Below are 11,109 nucleotides of genomic sequence, written 5' to 3'. Positions count from 1 at the left end.
TTTTATTCTGGGAGAAAATTATTTAAATTGCCCAGCATTTAGGGAAGAACAAGCCGACAGGAAATTCTGTAAAATAAGTAGGCAGGAATAAAAGAAAACCAGACTATAAGAGCTGTAAAAAAATTTGGAAAATGGAAAGAAAAAAAAGGTGAATATTAACAGGAACAATAAAAATTTGGAAGGTTCAAAGTTTACATATTGATTTCAAATAATTATTTGACTGCAAATCATTATTTATATCAGATTTTTCAAAACTGCTGTTTGAGTTTTCTTATCAAAATGTCTAAATAGCTGGTATTTGCGGAGAATTTCTTTCTTCCCCATCTTTCTGTATATGGTAGGAATCCCTTCCCTTCCCTATGCCAACTTTCAACAAATTACTGCAATACATTTTTCAATTTTTAAAACTTCAGTAAAAAAATAGGTGAAATATAACTGATAGTTCTTCTTTAAAAGATTAGAAAAATGATTAATTGTTGATTTTCCTCCGAATCAAACACTGCTCAAAAATAACAGCCCCATAACTAAGGATCAAAGAGCAAGCTAAAAGGAAAACAAACCACAACTCTACCTTTTTATGTGTTCTTTTTTTTCCTTTTTTCTTTAACAGTATATATACTTCCATCGTTATTATCGTTATGTTTTGCTCGTTTCCCAATTAAAAAAAGAATCCACTGACTGGGAAAGAGTTCTATTTCAGCCACTGTTAAGGATGGGACTTCATGAATTAATTTTGCCTCTGGAAGAAAAAAAGATTTTGTAGTTCAGAGCTGATGCATATTCCACCCTAAGAATTTACATGAAATTCTGTGGCACAGTTTCAGAAATCAAAAAGGTAAAAAATATTTTTTCTCTCTCAGTGTTTCATTTTTGTCTCGGCAATTGTTCCAAACTTCCCCGTTCCCATATCCACATAAGCCGTTTAGTACTTGTTGGGTTTCTTACTCCCCTTTCCTACTAGAATGGTTGATACTTTGAGCTGATTTAATCTCAGATCGCCTTTTGGCTAATTGGTTCTTGCCATTGTTATGGTTCCAAGCCCTTCCCCCACCCCCCCACCCCCCCCATCCTCATCACAGTTTCAGGTTCTTTGATTTCTTCTGGCCATGATCTTTCTGAAAGGTGAATATCTTTCTGGGTGACTGGAAGAAGGAAGAGCAAGGGGTAGTACTTAGTCATAATGTCTATATTGCCCAGTCATCAGTCAGTAAAACTCAAGCCATCACCACTCAGAATGGGGAAATCTTCGTGGCTGGAGGATTGTTTCATGAAGTCATGACTTCTTATGTATGGCACTCTTTTCAGAAAGCTAAATAGCAGCTAGCATGACATACACAGATTTAAGATGCTGCTTGGCTTTTGCAACCTTAAGGGACATGTTCATTGATACAGGTAGCTCTGGAGAATATATACTCTAGAACGGGGGTAGGCAACCTTGGCTCTTTTATGACTCGTGGACTTCAACTTCCTGGCTGGCTCAGGAATTCTGGGTGTGGGAAGTCCACGAGTCATAAAAGAGCCAAGGTTGCCTATCTCTGCTCTGGAAGCTCTAGGAAGAAACTTGATCTTGCCCCAAAGCAGAGTCACTATTAGGCAATTTCTTTCTTTCTTAAGTCATAAAGCTCATTCCATAGGGTGAAGATACACATGCATCTGTCATCCATCCATCCATCCATGTGCCACAGCAGGTAACAGCATATGACTGATCTGGTCTTGGCTCAGAAGCTAAGCAGAGCCAAGTTTAAATAATGGTGTTCTGGGATGAGAAATCCAAAAGGGATTGTGTGTACATGTTTGCAGGTATCTGTGTTTGATTATTTATATGTACTGTATTACGTATGTGTGATTGATATATTAACACTGTTTATTTTCTAACCATTTTTTTAATTTCACCTTGTTGTTTTTTTGCAGGTCATTCTTATGCAATAGGCTAAAAGTAATTTCAATGTGCAGGATGAAAAAATGGCACAGACACTGCTGGTACCACCAGGACCTGACAGTTTCCGCTTTTTTACTAGAGAATCTCTTGCAGCTATTGAAAAACGGTGCGCAGAAAAAAAAGCGAAAAGGCCCAAACAAGAACATACGGATAATGATGATGAGAATGGGCCAAAACCAAATAGTGACTTGGAAGCAGGAAAAACACTTCCTTTTATATATGGGGATATTCCTCCTGGAATGGTGTCTGAACCATTGGAGGACCTGGACCCTTACTATAGCAATAAAAAAGTGAGTTTTAATTAAGATTGGCTGGATTTTGAATCATATTTGCAAAGGTTTTGTGAATGCTTGATGTTCTCAGTGTGTATTAACTTAAGTTTATCTTTCTCAGTTCACACTCAGAAAAAAAATGTGGAAAACATTTGCAGCATGGCTTTACGGGTATGGTTCATGGGCATCCTGTTTTATATTTATGCAGAACTGGCTCTAGGGCTGGAAAAAAGATAAGCGAGATCTTGATTAAAAACCACTACGAAAATGAGTAAAATAACTGTAAACAAAAACTATAAAAAATTTAAAGCAAAGTACAATTATCTAAGTAGAAGTTAGTGGCTGGGGTGTGTGTGAAAGAAAGTAGCACACTATAGAACTCTTTTATATAATACAAATATATTTAATTACACTATATCATATCTGTTCTTGATCTCCTTTTGCTCAGTACCTTTTGCAATAGTAAAATCTTTTCTTTAAAAAAACAAACAAAAGGGGATGGCAATAGCTATACAGTCAGCTAAGAATACCGACACACAGTATAATAAAGCTCATTGACTTTAATTGGGACCCATAGAATGAACAGACCCGTCCTAGAAGATTGCTGGTACCACCGATAAAACTGAATATCACTATTTCTCATTGCCAGAATTCAGATCCTAGAGAGAGGCAGAATCTGCAAGAAAGAAATGAAGAGAAAAGCTAGAGAATGGGAAGGAAAACTGAAAGAGAAAGAGAGAGATTTCAGACAGGAGACTAAACCATATCTGTGAGGTCTTGGTGGTCTCTGAGCTTGGTTGTTCTCTTGCAGATGTTTCATTACCCAACTAGGTAACATCATCAGTGCTAGAAGGGAGTGGGTTTGCTGTTTACATACAAGTGGCTTGCCCTAAACTAGATCTGTTTTCTTTGTAATAACTAAACTCATGTCTCTACCTTAACTGATGGCAGTGTGGGAGTTGTTGAACAATGCAAAGAGAAGGTTCTGTGATAAAAGTTGCTACAATAGCAAGGGAGGGAGACACCAAGGTATTTCGAAGGAGGGAACTAGTCAGAATAAGTGCTTTTGAATTCATCAGAGTGTGGTATTATTGTGCTGATGAAAAAAGCATGGACTTTATTTGATTCTGATCATTTTTATTTAGGTGTTAAAAACTTATATGTTGCCCTATAAAAAATTAATTTGTTTTTCAATGTTACAAAAAGCTACACACTAATGGACAATAAAGTCAGCAGTGATAGTAATTGTAGGTATTGTGATAACAACGACAAAACCCAACACCTTTAATTTACTTTATTTGAATCCGGGTGCTAAATATACAGTGCTACATTTTGTTCAAAGGTCAATACGGGATCAAGATTTAGGAAGTGTACCATTTATGTATTCTTCATAAGAACATTCTAATTGAGCCATTATTTGTTTTTTCCCCCCAGACCTTCATTGTGTTGAACAGAGGGAAGGCAATTTTCCGATTCAGTGCCACATCTGCCTTGTACATTTTAACCCCTTTCAATCCTCTCAGAAAAATCGCTATTAAAATTTTGGTACATTCATATCCTTTTCAGTGTCATAAATGAAAGTTGAATTGTTTTGCCAATATTATTTTGAAATTTAATTACTATCTTTACCGCTACGGTCAGAAAGAAATGTCTCTTGATGATAAAGGCATGTTTTGGACAGTAGTATTAGAATAAACTGGGTCAAAGCTCTTGGTCAAATATTTTCTCTCTCTCTCAGGATATTTAGATTACAAATCTAAATGTTTGGCATAACTTAAATGCTCAATAGTAGTGTTTTTTCCATCAATTGCATTCTAAATTTGTTCATGCCATTAAAAGGAAAGGATACTGTTGGAATAATTATGTATCTCAGGAGACATGGAATGTATCATCTGCAACAATTGGCACGAGGAGCATAACATGGTCACAAAAGGGAAGGTGGGATGGGGTGGGGTGGGGGACGAAGATGGATGAATGTTTTGAGGGGAATGAGGAAAAAAATCAGTATTCGGATTCTTCTTGTTAATGGATATCTTATCCTTTTAGCTGTGTTGAAAATAATTAGTTATGGAAATAACTTTTATTCAGAAAGTTAAATAAAGTGATGAAATTGTAATTGGAAAAAAATGGCCTCGGCAATTTGATACTAAATTGACATTGTTTAAAATGTAGTAGAGACATTAATGCTTGGTGAATAAAATATCACAAATACAACTGAGATCTCAGTGCAACACATGTATGGCTGGTTTATATAATCTAACTCTCCAGTACAAAGAAAATACTCAGTTATAGGCAGCAGATTGTGCTGCCGTATAGAGACTCCTTGCTATTATTGGCTGATATGTAGCGACATGATCTGTGACAACCTGCTTATGATAGTTGTCTTAATACAAACCATGGTTTTAAATGTGCCATGTTTTTATCTGTTTTTGCTGCAGCAGTTTAATGTGTTTGCTCAGCTTAGATTTCACATACTACCCAGTTTCTTTGTGGGATTTACCTTGTTTCAGAAAAATAAGGATGGCTCTGTCGTTAAGTTTGTTTGGTGATATGGCAAATAATAAAAGGCCCAAAATTCCTTAACTTGGTTTTACATTATTCAGCATGCTTATTATGTGCACTATTTTGACCAACTGTGTATTTATGACCATGAGTAATCCTCCAGAATGGACAAAGAATGTAGAGTAAGTCAAACTCTTTTTAAACATATGTAAGTTATCTTTGTTTTTATGCATTTTCAATTGTAGATTTTAATGAGCAGCCTCAATAGCTGAACTGTGTTTCCTTCTGCTCCTTTATTCTAAATTTGTTTGCCCAACTTGCTACAGTATACCCTTTTTTAAAAGAAGATTCTTCATTTCAGCCCCCTTTTTGGAGTCTCCCGCAAGTGCCACGAAAAAACATTCATTATTTTAAAGTTTATTATTTCTTTCCAATCCTGAAACAAAAGCAAAACTCTACCAAGTCCCATGCTTCTGGAAGGTTCCGGGGCCTGAAGTCATTGCTTTTCTGCAACAGTGCCAGTATGAAAGTCAGGCTGGCCCTCTCTAGGTTGATTTTCCACAAGTTTGTAAAGAGTACTTTTTTCAGAGAACCTTTCTCTTAATTTGATTCTTGCTGGATATTTTATCCACTTTCTATTTTTGTGGTATTGATGTATTTTTAATTTTTACGTAGGATTGTTTTATATTGTACTTTTTATGTGAGTCGCTGAGAATTATTTGGGTAGCATGCACATATGTTTCATAAGTAAATTATTTATGCAAACCTGAGGTTCCCCCACTCCCCAGAAACCAGTTCTTGGACGTGGGTGTTGCTCATAAAAATGGACATTCGGAAAATGAGCTATTTATATAAGAATAGCAAGAAAGCTGATTTTCTGATACATGAGACATTTTCTTGCTTATGTAAGGCAGGTTCACTAGTAAAGGGAGTCTGGATTTTTAAAATGTTTTTGTTAGAAACAAGAAGTGAAATTGGTAATGTATTTGCATATCCAATTTTCTACAAGAATACATACTGAGAGGCTGATTTATATATTTATCAACTTTCGCTGTGATCTCACCAGATCATGGTCACAGTCATCCAACATTTCTTAAATTAGCGTTGCTAGGTCAAAATAAAATACAAAAATAAATGAATAGCATGTGTTACCTTCATCTGATTGCACTGGAGTTATACCATTGAACATTCAGGGAAAGTTGATATTTCTAAAGTTTTATTTGTTGTTAAGTATTAGATCTGTGGGCAAATTAAGGAGTGTATGGAATTCAGCATTCTTCAACCTACATCTGCATGCTTCCAGGTACACATTCACTGGAATTTATACCTTTGAATCACTTATAAAAATCCTTGCAAGGGGCTTTTGTTTAGAAGGATTTACTTTTCTTCGAGATCCCTGGAACTGGCTTGACTTCAGTGTCATTTTGATGGCGTAAGTACTATACTTATTTTAAAAACTTTATAATGGACTTGAAATTGGTGCAAGGGTTTATCTTATTAGGGGGCATATATTGACCGGAATAAACAACATTCTGCCAATAGCGAAGTTTGCATTTCAATAAAAATGCAAATGGTTACATAATGTAATTGTTTATTTACATTTTAGAAATTTTTAATTCCAAGCCCTATTTAAATATTTAATTGGATGAGTTAGGACTTCAGCGCTCATAGATTCCAGCCAGCAGGGCTAAAGACTGAAGGGCATTAAATAGGGGGATTTTACTGCTGGGCATAGGACTTCAAAAGGACATTACCTACATGGCCTTCATGAAAAAACACCGAGTAATTAGACTAAGCTCTGCCTCAATTCTGAATAACTGTGGTTTAATTCTACAGGTATGTAACAGAATTTGTAAACCTAGGCAATGTTTCAGCTCTTCGAACTTTCAGAGTATTGAGAGCTTTGAAAACTATTTCTGTAATCCCAGGTAAGGAGTGGCTTGACGAAGGGCCAGGCCCCTGGTATTTTCAGCTGTTTTTTGTGTGTTGTCATTGTGTTTGTGTGTGAACTCCCCTATTACAGATATGTGACAGAGTTTGTGGACCTGGGCAATGTCTCAGCGTTGAGAACATTCAGAGTTCTCCGGGCATTGAAAACAATATCAGTCATTCCAGGTGAGAGCTAGGTTAAAACCAGAGGCTGACTTCTTAATTTCATGGAAGTCACCCACTTTTTCGTAGATAAGTCTTGCTGATTGCTGCTAATGTTACTAAAAGGCAGGAATCGGAAGATCTTTGTCTTTTCAAATGTAACATTTATTTTGATTTGCAAAGTCAGCCTTTGAGTTTTAAAAACAATTGCATGTGACACCTACAAAATGCACAGCTTACATGTTTCTGGGTTTGCTTTATGTTGATGCTGCTGCATTATAGATGACATTTTTTTTCTTGTATAGTGGAAAGCTTTAACTAATACTATGGCTCCTGTATTGCCATATTTTTTTATATTGTTTCAATGTGTCATCTTAAACACATTTAGAAGACTGTCCAAAAACATGGTGAGATTTATTCCTGACAGAACATAAAAGAACAAGATCCCACTTCATGTTCAGATTTGAATTAAGGTGTTACAGAAGTTTTTCAAAATTAATGGTTGAAATAAGATTTTGACATATGTCGGATATTCAGTTCCCAGAATTTTTAGCCAGCATGCTGGCCCAGAAATTCTAGGAATTTCTATCCCAATATGTCAAGACATATCGGTGAACTGAAGAAACTTCCAAAAAAAAGTGTGAGATAATTTTAAAAAAATAAAAATAAATGATAAATAGAGAAGTATACACATTGAATACATTATGCCTGATCTTAGCCAAAAGGCCAAGAAGAGGCTATTAATTAAATGCCAAGGTAGTCATGGCCTAGGATCTCATCTCTCTGCTTTCACTTTTTGGGGAAATAATTTTTTTTAAAAATGGATTACCTGAAATGAATATGCCATTTTTAAAGAAAAAAAAAGGGAAGCAGTACATCTCATTTTGTACTCTAGAAGATTTTTCTTCATACATTTTCACAAGTGCCAGGGCTGTCCATAAAGCTTTACCGTTTCACAAACGGGACGTGGCTTTTGCTGCATGGCATCTTAAATAGAATGGAAGGATGTTTGGCAGACACTGATTAGCGTTTTTGGTCCCTTTCTGCCTGCAGGCCTGAAGACAATTGTAGGGGCCCTCATTCAGTCTGTGAAGAAGCTCTCCGATGTCATGATCCTGACCGTGTTTTGTCTGAGTGTATTTGCACTAATAGGGCTCCAACTTTTCATGGGGAACCTGAGGCACAAATGCTTGCTGTGGCCGTTGGACAATTCTACTTTTGAAGGAAATGTCACTTCCCACTTCAATAGCACAGAGGGAGAAAATGATACCTATGTAAATATGACAGTGACCACTTTTAACTGGAAGGAGTACATTGAGGATGAAAGTAAGAATGCTTTAATATAATTGGTAGATAGAGGGGGGAAAATATAATCATGTATATTATCAGATGTGCCCAGCAGGGATTCTTCTACTATAAAAAGTCTCAGGAAACAGCAAAACTGTTTAAAAAAATCACCTCCTTTCTTTTCCATTGACCTTAACATAATGACATCATTTGACATAATGTCGTGCAAATAACCAAAAAAAACCCCTAGTATTTTAAAAACTCCTAATGTTCTGTTGTGAATACAAATCACAATGAAGTGATAATGGTGAAATGATGTCATGACCCACTTTATTTGCCCCCTCCTTGACTCTCTGTAGAGTCTCTCTGGAGTTGTAACATGGATTTTTTAAAAAAATAAACACTTAACTTTTATGGATTTAATAAAATAATCTCTAACAAGCTAAAATAATAAATTAGGGATATAATGGTAATTGTTACAGCAATTGGTATAGACCTCTGTTTGTTTATCCAGGTGTGACTCTTACTGAATTCCCTCCCATTAATAAGGCTAAATGTTCATTTTGTGTGTGTTTGCTTTAATACACACACGGTCCTTTACAAAATTAATGGGTATCAATTGTCATTGAAAGAAGTATTCATCCTTCTGGTCTATGGAGATTCCAGAAGTGCTTTTTCCAAAAGGCAACTGGACTTTCTTGGGTTTTTTTCAATGAAAACACTTCACTTTTCACCCAAGAAGCTTCTGCAATTCTATCTGTCTGAAGGGGAATGGAAGGATTTCTATCTTTGCAGTCATCTGGTCATTAGCATTCAGAGGGTCATTTGTTATCTCTCTGAAACTTGTTGAAAATCCTCCTTGAAACGATCCAACAGGAGCTCCTTCATAACAGAGAAGAAAACATCAAACGGAGCAGTGTTGTCATTTCATACATTGCAGGAATATCTGAAAACTCAGGAGGATTTTCAGCCAACACAACCTATGTGCCCACTTTAAACCCAGGAATACTTTAAGGCAGATCCTTGTCCACTCCAAAGACAAAACACTCAGACACAAACTGAGTAATCTAGTATATGCAGTGCAATGCAGTGAGACATGTACAGGCCTGCACATTGGGGAAACAACCACTTCACAAATGCATGGCACAACATAGGAGAACAAACCCATCAGGACAAGATTCAGTGGTCCATCTGTATTAGAAAGACAAAGGTCACTCTTTTACAGACAGCAAAGTCCACAATCTGGAGAGAGAAGACCACTGGTTTGAAAGAGGGATCAAAGAGGCCATCTACATTAAGATTGGACAGCCCTCTCTCAACCGGGGAGGGATACATAGCAGTCCTTTCAACAGTCCCAAGAAGGCTCCATAGCCATCCCCAAATGACCACAATGACTCTCAGAGAACTAACAACCCGATGAGCTTCAAAGAATATAAATCCTTCCATTTTCCTCCAGTCAGTGAGAACTGAAGAAGCTTTTTAGATGAGAAGCAAAATGTTTTCAAAGAAAAAAATCAAGCTTACTTGCCTTTTGTAAAAAAAGCTCCTTGGGGATTCACCGTTATCACATACTCAGGATCCCAAGATCTCGCCTGAATTCAGTGGGGCAAACCCCTAGAAATTGGGCGTGGGACTATAATTTAAGATTTTATTAGACGTATGACAATACAAATTTATATATTTGAATCAATTAGTAGAATGTTTCTAACAATGACCATCTAAAGCTAAACATATGGAAGAGAAAGTTTTGCACTGGTGTAATTTATTTGTTGCTTAGTAATTCAAACAAAGCTCCAAGAGGTTTACAAAATAATTCAGTAAAACAATAATAAAAATGATTGAAAAAAAGTAATAGCATTTCGAGGAATAATCCATAACTTCCATAAAAGAGGGTTTTCCTCATCACATGTTTATAATTAATTATAGTATTTTCATACTTCTGATGTTTATGGATCTATATTTGATATCTGCAAACAAAAATAGTACTGTAGTTGTTTTTTTTTCTTTTTCTCAATCAGGTCATTTTTATGTTTTGGAAGGACATAGAGATGCACTTCTTTGTGGTAATAGCTCAGATGCTGGGTAAGAATATTTCATAATCCGCTGTATTCCATACTGTTACAATGAAGTTAGAAAACATTTAACCTCACATGATCCAGGATCTGCAGGAGCTACTTGTGAGAAGAAGGAAGTCTTATGAGCATAAGAGATGATTGTGCATATTAAGAATGATCACTCTAATGTCACGTAATTACCTAAGCTAATGCTAGCAGAAATTAGCCCACTCCTAGTTATGCACTGGTAATGGATTTATCTAAATATAAGCGCCCAGTTTTTTCTATTATTTGAAACAAAATGTTTCTAAAGTATTTTGATCATCAGAGGATTAATTTTGGAAATGTATTTTAATTTTTTTTTTAAAATTGTGAGCATATCAAAATTTCTCTAAAAAGATTGCCAAGCTATTTATCAAGCCATCGGTCTGCGAGAGTTGTTTAAAATAGAAGCAGGAAAAAAAACCCAACGATCCCTTTTACACCATTCTTATGTTAAAAACATCAAACCGAATAAGGCAAGAACTTCTTAAAAAATCAGTCAAAAGACAAAAATATGTATGTGCCAGTATCTATCTTTCTTAAATAATTGCCAAGCTAATTTTTGCATGCCGAGAAATTCAAGCCAATGGTTAGTTGTGGTGATGGGGGATATCATCTCTTGCAACATTATGTTTGGGATAAGAAGATCATCCTTATCTTGCATTATTATCTATTATCCTATATTTTATCAAATTGTTCCTGGCAACTTTGTTCATTTTCCCATGTTCTTCTTTTGCCTTTCCGAAACAAGTTGAGGGACATTGCACAGAAAACTACAGCAAAAGAAACTAGACATTTGGGGAAATTGGGGACTTCCTTGTTCTGTAATATTCATTTACATCTGGTTTCTCTGAATCCAACACATGTGGAACATTATTTTTAAAATACATGTATTTGAACTTTGTTTTTGTACTTTTATTAA

At 35.8% G+C, this 11,109-nt stretch overlaps 1 protein-coding gene across 1 annotated transcript in view; it reads left to right on the top strand.

Moving 5' to 3' along the window:
- Positions 1-1,683: 1,683 nt before the first annotated feature.
- LOC310642018 (sodium channel protein type 3 subunit alpha-like) overlaps positions 1,684-11,109 on the top strand; it is a gene marked incomplete at its 3' end in the record, with an annotated part of 69,910 nt that continues 60,484 nt past the window's right edge. Inside the window, 8 exon segments of the mRNA XM_083365395.1 lie at positions 1,684-2,229; positions 3,646-3,776; positions 4,815-4,895; positions 6,017-6,145; positions 6,550-6,651; positions 6,653-6,828; positions 7,858-8,130; positions 10,110-10,173. Of these exon segments, the coding sequence (XP_083221521.1) occupies positions 1,963-2,229; positions 3,646-3,776; positions 4,815-4,895; positions 6,017-6,145; positions 6,550-6,651; positions 6,653-6,828; positions 7,858-8,130; positions 10,110-10,173 (1,223 nt within the window). The 5' untranslated portion in view covers positions 1,684-1,962.

The sequence above is a fragment of the Vipera ursinii genome (genome assembly GCF_947247035.1).
Source record: "Vipera ursinii genome assembly, chromosome: 1".
In the NCBI taxonomy this organism is placed as follows: Eukaryota; Metazoa; Chordata; class Lepidosauria; order Squamata; family Viperidae; genus Vipera; species Vipera ursinii.
Note: the sequence above shows the minus strand (reverse complement) of the source record. Positions and strands in the feature narration are given on the sequence as shown.